Source organism: Limulus polyphemus, unplaced genomic scaffold (genome assembly GCF_000517525.1).
Source record: "Limulus polyphemus unplaced genomic scaffold, Limulus_polyphemus-2.1.2 Scaffold4, whole genome shotgun sequence".
NCBI classification, from domain to species: domain Eukaryota; kingdom Metazoa; phylum Arthropoda; class Merostomata; order Xiphosura; family Limulidae; genus Limulus; species Limulus polyphemus.
The window spans coordinates 1,907,578-1,925,160 of record NW_013665614.1 but is presented as its reverse complement, the minus strand read 5'-3'; the positions used below and the strand labels follow the sequence as shown (position 1 = coordinate 1,925,160).

The following is a 17,583-nucleotide window of genomic DNA, read 5'->3' as shown; positions in this document are numbered from 1 at the left end:
CATTTAACCATCTCCCATTTTAATTGAACATTCTCCATATTCATTGAGCTATCTCTCATATTCAGTAAGCCATCTCCCATATTCATTTAACCATCTCCCATTTTAATTGAACATTCTCCATATTCATTGAGCTATCTCTCATATTCAGTAAGCCATCTCCCATATTCATTTAACCATCTCCCATTTTAATTGAACATTCTCCATATTCATTAAGCTATCTCTCATATTCAGTGAGCCATCTCCCATATTAATTGAACATTCTCCATATTCATTAAGCTATCTCTCATATTCAGTGAGCCATCTCCCATATTAATTGAACACTCTCCATATTCATTGAGCTATCTTTCATACCCATTGAATCGTTTCTACCATTCATGAACTGCTATGCAAGAAAGAGATTAAAGTGAGTTAAACTGTTTGATTACATATGTGTTTAGTACAACTAGCAGAAGTAGTAGCATTATTTTCAGTTATAACTGAATTAAGTAACACACACATATGATATATCCACGCTTTTAGTATATCTCAGAGAATGTAGTAATATCGATGTAATGTCAGTGGTAATTAATCACGTAAATATAATTACTATTTTTAAATCTATCATTACTAGCACGTTTAAATTATCATCATTATAACAAGTAGCATCCATATCTGTACTTTAAAAAAAGTGTAGTCCACTAAGTTACATAAGAAATCAGGCTAACGAGGCGGTAACAAATCACTTAAATCAGCAACCAAGTCCAACTAATGTGCAATTCGGCTTTAAAAAATTTCGGCACTCTTTAAAAACATGGCATGGCCAGGTGGTTATGGCACTCGACTCGCAATCTGAGGGTAGCGGGTTCGAATCCCCGTCACACCAAACATGCTCGCCCTTTCAGCCGTGTGTGTGTTATAATGTGACGGTCAATCCGACTATTTGTTGGTAAAAGAATAGCCCAAGAGTTGGCGGTGGGCGGTGATGACTAGCTGTCTTCACTCAAGTTTTTCACTGCTAAATTAAGGTTGGCAAGCGGAGATAGTCCTCGTGTAGCTTTCCACGAAATTCAAAACAAATCAAATAAAACAGAGTTCGGGACTGTTTAGTATTTCAGCTAGATTCGGCAACCCGACTTTTCTGCACTTTGTGATGGTTTAGGCTGAAATATGAAGCACTGTTTGCTCATACTGGATAATTGATATCGTACAATAATCGCTGAACTCTGTAGTTTTTCAGCTATATCAGTTCGCACGTCAGTGCAGCTAGGTCGATAATAGAGAATGTAATCCAAAGAACTGTGTACGGCACGGATGCGAGATTCAGCTTCTTAAAGATTTGATTTTATCAAGTTTGAAGATGGCGATTGCTAATTCATAAAAAATGAAGAATGTGAAGATAAACCGTTGAAAGAAAACTGCTTCGAGTATATGCGTTTGAAAAAAAATATCATCATTTTATTTCTTATTGTTTCGATTTTAATTTGTGACGATCACTGAAGATAGATGAATGAGAGTTTTACTTGCTTTTCTTTAGGCTATATAAATAGCAAAATCATAAAAATATTAAAATTATGAAATATTTCAAATCACTTAGCCAAGTGAGATAAATAAATGAATCCGAAAACGCAATTCACCAAATTAAATTAAGTCCTTTTCGAGAACAAAAGTAAAAGTTTTGTTTTTATTATAGATATTGATGAAAAATGCCCGGCATGGCCAGGTGGTTACGGCACTCGACTCGCAATCTGAGGGTCGCGGGTTCGAATCCCCGTCACACCAAACATGCTCGCCTTTTCAGCCGTGGAGGCGGTTATAATGTGACGGTCAATCCCACTATTCGTTGGTAAAAGAGTAGCCCAAGAGTTGGCGGTGGGTGGTGATGACTAGCTGCCTTCCCTCTAGTCTTACACTGCTAAATTAGGGACGGCTAGCGCAGATAGCCTTCGTGTAGCTTTGCGCGAAATTCCAAAACAAACAAACAAATAGAAAGTAAATAATTGTAACTCTCCTTTTAATCTATAAATTTGATAAGGATTTTTTCACTTATATTCCTGATTTTTCATGTTTCATATTTTTATTAATTTATTTTAAATTTGTCAATTTATATTTATTTTAAATGAAACTCCTTTTTCATTATCAGGTTTTAAGTGTTCTATTTTTTTTTTGAGATGTTATTTAACCTTTTTTGCTTAAAACCTTTTCCTAACATAATTTTTATTCATGTCTCCTTGTTTTAATACCATTTGCAAAATTTTAAATTATATTTTTATTTAAATTATTATCAGTACTCTAACCTGAATTTTTAAATAGTATAAACTTTATAATTTACTTGACCCGCACAGTGCATAAGTTGAGGTAATTTTGAACTAAAACGTCATTAAATAAACATCTCCTTCTTGTTTGTTTGTTTGTTTTGAATTTCGCGCAAAGTTACACGAGGGTTATCTGCGCTAGCCGTCCCTAATTTAGCAGTGTAAGACTAGAGGGAAGGAAGCTACTCTTTTACCCACTCTTGGGCTACTCTTTTACCAACGAATAGTGGGATTGACCGTTACATTATAACGCCCCCACGGCTGAAAGGGCGAGCATGTTTGGTGGGACGGGGATGCGAACCCACGACCCGCAGATTGCGAGTCGAGCGTCATAACCACCTGGCCATGCCGGGCCTCTCCTTCTTGTTTCCATTGGTTGGGAAATTCTAGTACTTGATTAGTGGAAAATTGATTTGTTTCTGGAACAGAAGAAATCATAGATTGGTTACTTTAGTTCCTTGTTCTTAGTAAAGGGCCGTATGTTTTATTTGTTTGTTATGTTTCTAATGTATAGAACTTCATTTATATTTGGGTTTTCCTGTATCTTTCTCGTTCAATATTCTGCATTGTTTTTAATCCATATCATGTCCATTGATGGATATATCTTATGCAATGGCGCAAATGTTGATTTACTTCCTTCGGATAGCATTTCCGTGTTTATTTTAGTGGTTATTCCATATATTTGCCTTTTATTCCTACGTATTTGTTTCCACAACAGCGTACAATACTGCAAGTCACAACTCTGGTTTAAAGTCTATACTCTTCTTGTTTAATATGAATTGTAAACTGTGCAGTGTTCGGCTGGAATTGAAATCAGACTTGATTTTTACTTGCAAACAGTAAGATTGAGTTTGGGTATAAATAGAAGGGTGAAGGTGATACGTGGTTTTAATAATGGGTTTCTTGGATGTTTTAGAAGATCTATTTGGCTTGTTTTGTGCATTTATTAAGATATCCATTGATTTTGTGATTTTGTTTGTTGTATCATATTTCTGCAAATTTAAGATTCTCTGTTGAGGACTCGGGAGATTATGCTTCTTTTTATAGTTTGTAAGTGGTTTAACTTGGAATTGAGGATTTGTTTGAGAGTGTGTGTTTGCTGGTTTTCTACGGATGCTATAGTTGTGAGGCAGTTATCATGACATTTACGAAAGGAAAGGATTTCGTTATCTTCAAGTTATAAAGTAAATTTAATATTCGAATGTCAAACTTTGTAAACGTCCTGGGGGCCTGGCGATTGTGTTTAGAGCATGGTTGTTAACTTTTCCACGAATATATGTCACTGAGGATAAGTGAAAAGGAGAAACCCGTTGATAAATCTTCAGGTTTTTAATAGACACAAAAATCAAACGCATAATGAGTTATAGCACAGGTTGTGGGTCGTAATGGTATCTCAACTTTACTGATCTTTGAGAAACCAAGAAACTGAAATAAGCATTCTATGAAATTTAACGATCTAGAAACACATCAAAACACATACATCAGAAAACAATATTTTCCGACTAATAGAAGCAAAGCATAGATAAAAGACCTCTTGTCACGGTCGTGTACTAATCAATATAACTCAATATATCAACAGATTGTGTTGTTCCTCAACCTTTGTACTTAATTTTGACATACACTCTTTGCCAATTGTTGCACTATAACAGTTCTTTACAGATCCATTTTCCACGTTACTCTTTTTACTTTTAAACAGTTTATTTTCTACCTACAATGACTCAAACTCAGGGACTTGCATTCTTGACCAGTGAGGGTTTCTCGCTAAAATATCAGACTTTGCAGTTTCCATCTTGGTCTTGCAAACTCAACCTGGCATTTTAATTCACTCATAGAGCACACGTCAACTTCAAAGGGGTGATATTCTTCTTCCTTTTTATCAAGAATACGATAACATCTACCCTGGCCTTTTGTTGCTACTCTACCAGCTTTGAAGGTATATCCAGTATTTTCCTGCGTAATTTTGATACTAATTTTTCTCCTGAGGATATTCTACCTTTTCTCAACGAAAGTAGTCAGTGTCTTGGAGTCTAAGTTGGTATGGTCATCATTGGAGAAGTCAGGAACGAAATGTGAGTTAATGGATCTGAGGTAGGTTTTGGAAGACTCATTATGAGCACAGGAAAGAAGCATGGCTGAAAGACAGACAAACAGAAACAGAAATGGTCTGGGTGGACCTTAGCAGATAAAGTAGCTACATATAATTTGATAGGAGAGACAGCTAGTTTATGGAATTTATGTTGAAATAAGTGAAGTGGTCTGGGAATGAAGTTGGTAACAGTTTTAATTGAAGAAATGAAAGGTTTAACATGTGGCTTCTCAATTTTGTAAATGAAAAGTTCAACACAGAAATCAAATTAAAAGTGACTGCAACAAAGCTAGTAATTCTACCAGCAGTCTTGGAAATGATTTTGAAAATACTATTTAGTTGACATCCAACATCCTGGCTTTAAGATTTTACTGCTGAATTGCAACAGTCCTCGAATGTCATTTTCTTATTCTTTACGACTAATTTACCACACTTTAAGGCAGTTTGCCGATTTCCTCCTACTTTAAAAAAGTTGTCATCTTCGTATACAACTTTACTGACTATCACTCCATAGTCAGTATTCCTTTTTAAAGTAGTTTCTGTGCTTTCCTAATTAGTTTATTCCCATTTGAACTTTGCTCATCGTGGTTTCTATAGGTCGTTTGTTATTTGGTGAAGACTGTGGTTTCTGTTGCTGGTGCTCGAAGATATTTTGACATGTTCTCTTGCTTCCTTTTCTGTTTACTTTTACTTTCCATTTAGCTCTCTGTGTATCTTTTTTTTTAAGTAGCATTTAAAAAATGGAAATTTCATTTTGCTGCGTTTAACCTTTTCTTTATCACGATTGTGGCGAAAAGAAAATACTATCTCTAAACACACTAAATTGTAACTAAATACTTACCGTTTCGTTATTGTAAATTAAAATGGTGTTGATTTCAAGAATGCAAATGACTCTAAATGGCGTCCATCTTTTCCATTATCTAAGCAAGTTGGCGAACAGCTCTCAAGTATTTTACCAACTGATAAAATACTTATAAATATTAAAGCAATTTTTTGCTTTACATTGACCACAAAACATTATTTATAAGGTGTATATAATATTATATTTTGTTAATAAAATAGACGTTTTATTTTATTATTTTCCCGTACACCACATGTATACTGAAAGATATCTGCACAATTGTATAATTATTCAAAATTTGAAATGAATGAATATAATTTAAGAGAAAAAACTAAGCCTTTGTTAATTAATTATCGTGTTATATATTTCAATTAAGTCAATTTGTTCTGTAACTCAGAAAAACGAAAGATGTGATGTTGTTGTTGCTCTTACGAATGTATTTCATTAGTAATTTCAGTGTGAAAATTGTACAATAAAGCATTTTACAATATAATGCTATATATATAACTTTCTGAAAATAAATAATATTTTATTAAGCATTTTGAAGCTGTATTTTAATGAATAAATATGTTAAAGCATGTATATGTATATGACTGATAATACAGATTAGTGTTATTTCATGCACTCTATAACAGGTTGACAGTCTTAAAGGTTTTTCAGAAAGTCTGTATATATGATATTCTTTACAAAGGTTTCAGAAGAACAATCGCTACGATAATCCTAGGCTGTGAAACCCTTATCAGGTCGCTGCAGCCGTGCATAAACCGGTCCTCGAGCACCCTTAATCCAGAACAGAGCAGGCACCGCTGAGAATGTAGGCAGCTCGCGCGATGCTCTGTGTTCGTTCGCAACTTCCTTACTTTTCAAACTCTATGGACTTTATAATATTCATGGAAGTTTTCATTCCAATTCAGACAAATATGAATGAACTTGCACATGTGCTTATCAGGCTTTTCAATATCCAACATGCCAATACTTTTGCTTCATGATTTTTTCTTTTTCTACCAATTAATACATACTATTTAAATCACAAGGTTTTCCAAGTTATCACAGGTACATACATGTATAATCTAACTATGTCAACAAAAAACAAAAACCCTTAATTTATTTGTATATACATGTAATAAACCCTTTTTAATGTATGGCCTTTACTTATTTATCTTACCTATTTTCAGAGTTTCACTATTTTATTGGAGAACCTAGAAAACGAATATATAAAACGTACTGGCTCGCTCGGGTGTAAATCATGATTCTGTTAATGAATGTGATCAAATAAACACCTCTAGTTAACGTAGAAACATGTCAGGTTCAAGTACCTTAATAAATAAGGAAAGGTGCTGGAACTAATAGGGATAGCGGAAGCTGACAGACTTTCACAAAAACTAATTGCTAACTGGGAATAATGTTTTTTTTTTGTTACCCTAGAATACTAAAGACATGGGATGGTATTATATTAAAGTTGTGTATGAGTTTTACGAATTGCCTCTTTAATCGCACGGTTAGCTCTTTTAAGTCTGACATTAGGTCAATAACTTGGACTTTCATCGCGTTTCTAAACAATAAATGTTTTAACTGTTTGATTTCCAGTGTACGCGAGAATTGAAATGATAATAAATCACTAGTTCTGTTTAGAGTATCTGCGATTATACAAAAGAAAAGTGTTTCAAAACATAAATAATAATCTCACAGTAAAGACATGAAAGGTACTTTATCAGTACAGGCGCTAGAAGGACGAAGTGTAAAGGGATTGCACCAAGGCCCTCAATCACAAAGAACCATACAGAGGTTCTTTCAGTCATTTTTATATTTCCTATCATACTGAACGAATGTTTAATGGGTTCCAATATAAACCCTCAGCATCAGGACCACAGAAAAACTGCATACTGACCGTTAGTTTAAAATATCTGACGTTTTTCTTTGAGTTTTTTTTATCAGCTTATTTCGTTAATCATTTTTTTTCTTATGAGTTTGATTAGAATGTGGTCACTTTATTAATTAGCTATTTTACAAATTCCAGTAAGTGTCATTTTTGTGTTTTGCAGCTACTGTAAACGTCATTTTGTATACCGCTATAAATTTCGAACTGCAGCAGTGGGTTCTTCTGTAGGGATTATCTTGTCATTCATTTCGGTCTACTTGAATATAAGGCTGTCGACGACGTGTGTCCTTTTTGTCTGCCCTTAAAATATAAAGACTGGTTGGCATGGAAGAAGCTTTTTAAAATGGGCTTATTTAAAATAGCATTATTATATAACACTGATCGTATTAAGATGAACTTCTAGAGTTTGGCCTGAACATTAACAGAAACAAAACATAACTTAATCAAGTTTGTGATTTTTAACGAAAAAATTCTCTTTCTCTCAGTAGAAAATGACATGTCTCTTCAAAACTTAGAGCAGTAGACCATTTTTTGAAAGTATATATGTGACCTAGCTAACCAAGATAATTATGGCATGACTTCAAGAATTTGAATTTTACTTCAAAATATTATTAAGTTCTAAGTGTCTACCACTTGTCTTTCAGTTGTACAATGAATCTCGTAGAAAAATTAAACGTATCTCTTTTATAATACAATCAGAATTGTACTTAATTATGTAAACCTAACATATAATCTACTTGATGTCCTCATCAGTGAAATATTTAGCTAAGTAAAATGTATAAAGTTTCCTTGTCTCATACATCTCTATACTTATCATCACCAGACTTTAATAAACTGAAATGTTATATAGCTATTGCTAATAAAATCTTAAAATGTGTTTAACACAAATAGTACCAAATTATTGGTTTTTGGAGAGGAAAATCGTGATGTTCAGTATTTTTTATGATTATTATTCCTAGTTCTCGATAATGGCTTTATTTATGAATGTTGTTAAAATCGAGTTTATGTTTCACAGATTGCGACATAAATTCCACGTGATCATAGAGCTTCAATTTCGAGAGGTCTTTGGTCGTGCGAAATTCCCAACATTGTATTGGGTTTGATATCGAAACTTCTCGGTCACAGCGAGTTCACATTATCTCTCACAGCTACGTTTTTAATTTCTCCTCTGTGGATTTATAACCGAAACTAAATTGGTTAGAAATCATTTATGAAAGCTAGGTTATCATAAGTTGACTGTGCGTAATAAAGTATTACGCTGTTTCTGTTATTGTTTTAATTGCAATACCTTAATTGTCTATATGTTTGTTTGTGTTTTTCGATTGTCATGCTTCCCTAAAATTATTAAGATAAATCAACAGTTTTTAAATTATCCATATTAAATTTTGTAACAGGTATGGTTCCAGAACCGCCGTTCGAAAGAAAGACGTATGAAACAACTTAGTACCCTCGGAGCTCGACGCCATTTTTTCAGAAGCCCCAGACGAGCTATGCGGCCGATACGACCTGGGATGTCCCCTGATGGACTGGACGACAGCCCTGAGATGGTGATAGGCCCAAATTCTGGCTATGGATATTTTTCGGGTCAGTTAAATTTAAGATTTTATGATAGATAAACATTCATTTTGCTTTTTTAGGGTAATGAGTTTGATCTGAAGTCAGAAGTATCAAAGACTGTAGAGAAAACAGACAGAAAATATTGAATAAGATAAAAAAATTGCCAAACATTCTCGAAGGAGACATTTTTCTTGATGCTAAGTAAATGAATCGGAACTGAAAAGGACAACGTTTCCTTTGATCTTTCAAACAGAGGACGTCACTGTAAATAACATCAGAATTAATGCATTACATTAATGCATTACATTAATTACAGCTTCAAAAGTCTTTCACAAACAGTTTTAATATTTCACTATTAACTAAGTCTCATTTCTCGTGAGCTTCCAAAGTCATTAGGTGTAAAATACAGAAGGATAAATGTATACATAAATATATATATATATATATATGTATATTCCTTAAGTAACAATGGGAACAGTTACCTTGGTTTAGCGTAGCTGGCTTTAGAGCTGATGCGTTATCTAATGTGTCCTTTTCGTTAATTACAATATGTTAAAACGTTTTTATACACAAACCAAAAAATATTTTCAATGACCAATTCTTTATTCTCGTAAACACCCGAGTTTATTAACAAATATCAAAAGATATCGTAAAACGTAGGTCGTGTAAAAGAAGTTTCATGCAGTGGATGACGCTTTCTTTTGAACAGAGTAGCAAGCTTGCTGGAAGACGAGATTTCGAATTCCTTACGCAGATCTTCATGAGGCTTTATGAATCTGGTGAGAGCCTGCGTTATGAGCTCGAAACGTCTTTTATAATTACTACAGATGTGTTGTTACGTCTTTTTAGTTTGAATATTTATATTGAAAGTTTTATTATATAAGATGCTATTGTTCTCTTGATGGTTGATAAACATTCCCAAGAAATCTCCGTGTTTGGGCAATACAATCGATTAGTGATCTCGACAAAATAAAATGTTTGCAGAAAGATTTGAAGATAATAGTCATGTTATTTACAGAGAACCAGCGAAATAGTTTTATGACTGTTTCTACCCCCGTTGATAAATGGAATATTATTGGACATTTCGCAAGATTCAGTACTCAATTGTTTAAAAATAAACCTTCTTTAAAAATAATAATTATTTTTCTTTAGCTGGCACAGTTTTTACTTGAATTTTCAAATGAAAAAAAAAAAACTCTTCAGTAGGTCAATAGCATGAAACGTTTTGGTTTAAATTTTCAAAATAGAAGTCAGTGTGCCAGTTAAAAATAGTTTATCTTAATTTGATTTCTACATATATCTATATAAAACTTGATGACTCTGGCTCGGATTTCATTAAAGTTTTTGGCAGCGTGTGATGATGATGGTTAAGAGTTATGATACCTTAAATATACAATAAACCGTACAATAATTATTTTCAATTATCACTTTACTCAGTACATGTGTGGAAGTAAATAAAGAAATGCGACATCTATACATACTCTGATTAGATATAACTTTAAACACCTGTCGGGCGCCTTGTTTAGTCACCAGCACGTGGCGTTCTAGTTCTCAAGTACACATTACAGTCGTCCAAACCACACTTGACAACATGACAGTTATGGCAACAACAAGTGTGTGCAAGTATCTTTAGGCTGTATGCATTTCCCGGTCGGTGCATGTGCTTCATTTTCAAAGAGTCTCTCGGGATAAAAGCCCACTGACGGTTTTTATCCGAATAGAAAATTGCGGGAAGCCCTGTAAACACTCATTCACGTGGTTTCGCATCTTCCAACGATGACGCCCAACGAACACATGTTCCTGCACGCGACTGTTCTCGTCCAGCAGATGGTGAAACGACGTCGAAATGCTTCGGGGCCTAACATATTTTTCTTTCTTTCTGCCATAGTAATAGTATTAATGTCAATATGAAGTGTTTTTATATATACAAGAAACATTCGAAAAGATTAACGTTTCATGCACCACTAGAAAGATTTCTGATGAGTTCACACAGATCCAAAAGTATTTTCTTAGAAAACTGTAATTTATTAACACAATATAATATCCAAAAGGTTCTACTAATGTGCGATAATACAGCAAACGTTTTAAATTATTATAAAATACGGCTGTTATTTATTAACAAGATAAAATTGTTTGGGGTCACATCAACCCCAGCTTAGTATTCAAGGGTTAACAACCTACCTATAAGTAAGTAGCTTATAGGAAAATTCTATATAGATGTAAATAATGCTTACCAAAATGAAATGTAATTAACTTTATGTAGTTTTCTTATGTGAATTGAATTACTAAATAAACTTAAAAGAAATGTAATGCCTTTTTTATAATATTTCAACGATAAACAGTTCAAAGTTACTGAGGAAGAACCAGTCACGTGATACAATAACTGACCACGAGCGCGAGGTCACTGTACGTTACACGTCATTTATGCAAGATGTGTGAACAAGACATCTTCTTATTTGCATGATGAGTTTATCACAAAAGTGTTTTATAGAGGACATGTAATAGATGAATTGATTCCAGGCGTTAGTATGTATAGCATTATAGAAGCGTTATGCGCAAACGACCTTTTAATAGCGCACAGTTTAAGTTGATGACTTGATCTTGACCTCAGGACGATAACTAATTCAGTGTGCGTATTTTGCTGAATGTCAATATTTACAGTAAATGCAAAAGTTTTTTTCATGAAATTGTTTTCCAATTAAGCCCCCAAGTGGCACAGCATTATGTCTGCGGACTTACAACGCTAGGAACCGGGTTTCGATACCCGTGGTGGGCAGAGCACAGATAGCCAATTACGTAACTTTGTTATTAACTTTAAACAAACAAATTAAATCATAGTGTATATATATATATATAGACACATACATCTAACTACACAACAGGCTGAAATCACGCAGGTAAAAGCTTAACATTTTCCTTTCTCAACAAGGAAAGGAAATGAATACATTAAAATCTAAATTAAAAACAACTTAGATCAGCTATACCTAAAGATGTTTCAGCATTCTATTATCCATGCAAGTGGGAGGTTGTTTCTAACGATCTTGCACATTACAAGGAAGATTTACATATGCTGACGCACAGGCGACTCGTCTAACACCTATGTATTTGGTTCACGGCGAATTCCCAACCATTCGACAGTACAATGCTGCAACAAGTATATTTATAGCTGGAGGAAGATGTAACGGTCGTTTCCGAAGGGGGATCTTTGTATAGAGAAATAAAAAAAAAGGTGGAAAAAAACCTCGGTAAACCAATTTCGAAAGGAGCTATATATATATATATATATATATACCATAGAGAATAGTATCGACAAAGGAAGATTAGTATGAAAATGTAAAACAATCTAAACAGGAGATCGTTTAGGTCTCCTTCTCCCCCCCCCCCCAGAAAGTGGGCCCAGTATGGCCAGGTGGTTAGGGCGCTCGACTCGCAATCTGAGGGTCACGGGTTCGAATCCCCCTCCCACCAAACATGCTCGCCCTCTCAGCCGTGGGAGCGTTATAACGGAACGGTCAATCCCACTATTCGTTGATAAAAGAGTAGCCCAAGAGTTGGCGGTGGGTGGTGATGACTAGCTGCCTTCCCTCTAGTCTTACACTGCTAAATTATGGACGGCTAGCGCAGATAGCCCTCGTGTAGCTTTGCGCGAAATTCAAAACAAACAAACAAACAAGCCCAGAAAGTGATTGCTACCAAGTTGCGCAAACGGCAATCAATTGTACACAAGGCAATTCACAAAGTTCTTGTCCTTATAAACAAAGGTAAACTGTAAGTGCACAAGTGAGAAAGAGAGACAAACTGCAGAAACAGCACGAAAAAAATGGATGTTTATTGCAACACTTGACGAGGTCTGATCGTGTGTGGACGACAGCGACAAGTAACTGAAGATTTGCTACCAAAAACAAGATGATAAGGGGTTTCTAGCATGATGCATTGAATGTATTGTTCTTGCAGATTTATCTTCTAATGGGAAATTTCACAAAATGTAAAGCAAAACAAAGGTGAACGTATTGACAACAATCATGCAAGATTGTATGGTCGCGACGCCAGTAATGTGTCGTTACTTCATGAAAAAGCGTTAACTCGGTGTATTAACGTCCACTGAAGCATTTTCTAAAAGACTTCTTGTAAAATGAAGGTCTGTAAAAAGTTTTCCACGTAAGATGCATGATGTAAAACTGACTGTTATTCGCAGAAGTATGCTACGTTGGAAATTGCAGTGTTTGACAAAAGCGGGTAATCATAGCCATCAGAATGAGAGCGAATGACAACGCTTCAGGCAATTTGAAGGGCAGCATGGACCTAGAGTGTCATTCTTATAAAGGACAATTAACCCTGAATGTATATGCCACAGCATTCACCATTTTTTAAACTTGCATAAAGAATGCATATTATGGTTTCATATAAAGAGAAAGAAATTGTTTTTACGTTTTTACGTCACCGACACTTCTCTTGACACTTAACTTTAAAAGTTGAAAAGTTGGTAAGAAGAACGCAATACTGTCTTTTGAAAGAACATTTACAAAAGTTGTCTGGAAATTGGAAATAGAAAACACTAATCTGTTGATATATTTATGAGAAATACAAAATTTATCTAGCAACAGAAGTAACATAACACTTGTTAAGTAACAGAAGTAACATAACACTTGTTAGGTAACACAAGTAACATGCCACTTGTCTGATAACAGGAGTAACATAACATTTGTCGGGTAACAGGAGTAACATAACACTTGTCTGATAATAGGAGTAACATAACACTTGTGTGCTAACAGGAGTAAGACATCACTTGTTTGATAATAGGAACAACACAAAGTTATCCCTTAGTTAGAGAAACACAACAATTGTCTGTTTATAGAAGTAACACAGCTGCTGACCATTCATATAAGTAGCACAACATTTGTCTTTTGAAAAAAAAAACACTACACCGTCTTTTGAAAATAATAACACAAGAATATATTTTGAAAAAGTAATGCAGCACTTGTATATTCTCATACGTAACATAATTTATCAGTTTTAAAGAAAGAATACAACAAATATTTGTTAAACAGGAAGAATAAGCACTTACCTATTTTTATGAGTAATACATAAGTAGTCAGTTTGTAGGAAGATCATTGCACTTATGTATTAATAGAATGAGTACAGTACTTATGTGCTCATATACAGCAACACAATACTTATTGTTTAGCAGGAATAACACAGATTTCACTTGCCTGTTACCAGGGGGATCACTAAGCTCTCCGTAATATTAACACATCATTAGTCTCATGACAGGAGGAAGCCAGTGCTAACCTGTATGTGTCAACTATTCACTTATTTAACCCGTTTTTTGTGTAATTCTAGCACTTCAATAGCCGATGTATTGTAATGTGTTTTACTTCCCTCTGCATCTAATATAACTTGATGATTTCTAGACCAAAAGTGGAACAGAAAATTTGCTTACTTGTCATTCAAATAACCTCTCCATGAAACAATAAAGTAGTGAACTTATTTATCCATTGTGTTTTTATGTAATAAAAGTATCATACACGTTGACATAAATAGTTAAATAATGCTGCATTGTTTAACTATTTATTGAGAAATGTTTCTATGCTTCCGCTATTTATTTTACAAGAAACAAACATCAAGTATACCTTCGTACCAGTATTCACTGAGTTTTCAGACCATCATACTCTTCTTCTTCCGAGATTTCCTGAACAGGGAGTTGTGTAGGGAGGGGCCAACTACCGACAGAGATTCCTGTATCGTTTCTGTTAGCTGCTGGATTAACCCGCTCATAAACCCCCCATCGATTTCCGATACCTGTGCCGCCAACACTGCGAGTCCCGCCGTCTCTCCCACTGATGCCTGCCGCCTGATAGCGAATCGACCCGCCACAGAATATGGGCAGCCTCCAGGCAGGAAAAGCCGGGCACAGTCTATATATATAATAAAGAGCAAATAAAAGAAATTCTAAAATATAAAGTCCACAGCTTCATGTGTGAAAACGAAAGAAGCGTAGGACGATAGTTTCGGAAGTAAAATCCTTTAAAGTAGATTCTAGTTCCATACAATTACATTCCCGACACATCCAGGACAAATTGAATTGGAAAAGAAAAAGAAAATCCCACGCAGCAGATTTTGTTAGAGAACTTATCGATATAACTCTTACTGTAGATGAGATCTGTTCGTATGGATAAAGAATGCAGTAGTTTAAAGAGGATTTAACTTCCAATGGTAATATCTATATCGATAGTGAAAACTAAATCATACCTCCAAGATCGAACTATAAAGATGTTTGTGTATTTCGATGGAAATAAAAAAATATTCATAGAAAAGCCACACCAACTATACTCAATATATATATAAGCTTATGCATATGAAAAGAAGTTTCTAAGTGTCATCTTTAGAAAAGAAATTACATGGATATGATAATTCCATATATATATATTAATATTAGTGTATATGGCAATCAACTTGAAACTAGTCAATTTTACTTCTTAAATGTGTTACGTTAGTAGGCTGAGCTATGATAAATCCTTTTGTTTTTCGACAGCGATTTATATGTTTTATTGCTTTGGAAACAAATGTTCGAAGTATGTAATGTCTGATGATAAGACAATGTGCATATGATCGTCAGCTGAATATCTGAAACAGATTAAACGACCATACATATTTGTAAACTGCGGAATTATACATTCAAAACTATTGCCAGAATTTTCGAGGAGGAGAGAGAGAGGGGGTTGTTTTTAGTGACTTAAGCCAAAATCAGGAGATCTCAGAATCCTTCCCCAGAAAAAATGTTTTAACAAACTGAATAAAATAATATTTGTTTCTAATATCTGCACATGTAAACAGAATCAACGTGTTTAAACATGAAACATGAAAGATTTCACATAGAACAGTTCACGCGAAAAATCAGCTAAAAAACTATCATTTGATCTTTATTTTATTACCTTCTTAGAGCGTGATTTATTAATATTTTTAGCATACTTGAAGGATTAACAAAATTTTCCCACATTTACATTCCGGTCCAAGAAATATACTCCAATCGTTCGCAAAGACAATCGTATAAACACCAACTTCATTATTGTTTTATTCCCATGGCCGCATGCGCCTTGGAGGTTGATGTAACGTAACACGATCTCAAGTCTGCTTCCATTTTATTTAATGTTACTTGCCGCAATTTACTGTTTCCCCAATTAGGCCTATCACTATTAGAAAAAAAGAGGTAAATAATAACTTTAGGTCTACTAGGCTATTACCATACCTAACAATAAAGCAATTCTTCACTTGCCAAGGTGAAGTTTAGGCCTACATAGTTCTCGGTTATATGGTCTATGGATAGTAAGAGTAAAAAGTACAATAAATTAAAACTTACCTGAATTTTCAAAATTAGACCTACTGACATTTCTTTCTTCCATCCTTCAACTATGCATAAAGGGAAGGAATAGGTTTAGGCCAGGGATTCTCAACTTTTCCTTCATCATTAACCCCCTCGGCTTGATGTATTTCTCCATTTACCACCTTACTTCCATACAAAACATTCATAGCCATCATAAAGGGACAGAAAAACAAGAAGGTCAGCAAAAAAAATATTATTCAGGTTTTGCATAAAAATAGCACATACACGCATTCTTAGCATTCTCTCTCTCTCTCTCTCTCACACACACACACACACATTCTTAGCATTCTCTCTCTCTCTCTCTCACACACACACACACACATTCTTAGCATTCTCTCTCTCTCTCTCTCACACACACACACATTTTACAAAATGAAATTTAATTGAATTATTATTCAATCATCATGTACATCAATTATTTACCCCTGCCTTGTAATTTTTTACCCCTGGTTGAGAATCACTGCTCTAGGCAGTTAGGACCACCATAATCAAAACGTACCTCTGAATGCTCAAAATAAATTACTATTAATTTCTGAATCTGAGTAACGTAGAAATAGACATAAATGACGGAAATGGAGACATTTAAAAGTGAGGTAGGAAAAAACAATGTCTTAAAAACATTTTATATCAAACAACAGTTTGTTTGTTTATTGCTTTTAGCGCAAAAAAAAACAACAACACACACAATGGGGCTAGCTTGAATTTTGTTCATCACAGGGAATTGAAACTTAGTTTTAGCGTTGTAAGTGTGCAAACTTATCTCTAACCTACCGGGGTACTATAACAACAGCTTCCAAGTTACAACAAGTGATGTAGGTGAACAAAATCATTGGCCTAGCATCTTTGTAATTATAAATTTCGAGTTACGGTAAGATAGCAGTAAATAGAAATAACTCCCAAAGAATGAAAATGAATTCGTTAAACTAATATTGATATTACTAAATTTTGTATTCAATAAAAATTCCAAGCCATAAAATTTTAAGCTAGATGATGTACACAGAGAAGAAACGGTACACTTCAGACAGCAAAAGTTGGAAAAAAAAACTGATTAACTGAAACAAAAATATCCCCATTCTTACTTTATTATCTTCTTCAAGTATGACTTTGTAGACCCATCGTATCCTCTCCCGAATATTCATCATTGTTAACCTTTAAAGCAAAAATACGATACCCTATAACCCAGGTGCTTTCGAAGGGGTGGAATTTTCTTCTTCTGTGCAAAATGTGAGATAAAGTGAAGTTTGAGTGACGTCATGTAGGCACCATGGAAATACCAAAGTGTTTTGAGTAACTGTCAACGTATTGTTATAAGTGTTTCTCATTTCTGGTGCAATACTACCGAGAACAAGAATGTTGGGTAGAAAGAAGTTAGATATGTATTGTTTTAGAAAAGAAAGATGTTCAAGAAAAACTACTCTGAATGTTAATAAAGTAAAGAATGTTAAACAGATATTATTAAGAAATATCCTGGAAATTATGATAAAGAAATAATAAGTACTTGATGTACTTCTACAGGGTCCCCGAAAGTGTTCCATTTCAAGAGTAAAA

At 34.4% G+C, this 17,583-nt stretch overlaps 1 protein-coding gene across 1 annotated transcript in view; it reads left to right on the top strand.

The window, feature by feature from the left end:
- Positions 1 to 17,583, top strand: part of LOC106471184 (LIM/homeobox protein Lhx1-like) — a 121,465-nt gene that overhangs the window by 77,150 nt on the left and 26,732 nt on the right. The window contains exon 4 of the mRNA XM_022402205.1: positions 8,492 to 8,681. Within this exon, the coding sequence (XP_022257913.1) occupies positions 8,492 to 8,681 (190 nt within the window). The remainder of the gene's footprint in view (positions 1 to 8,491; positions 8,682 to 17,583) is intronic.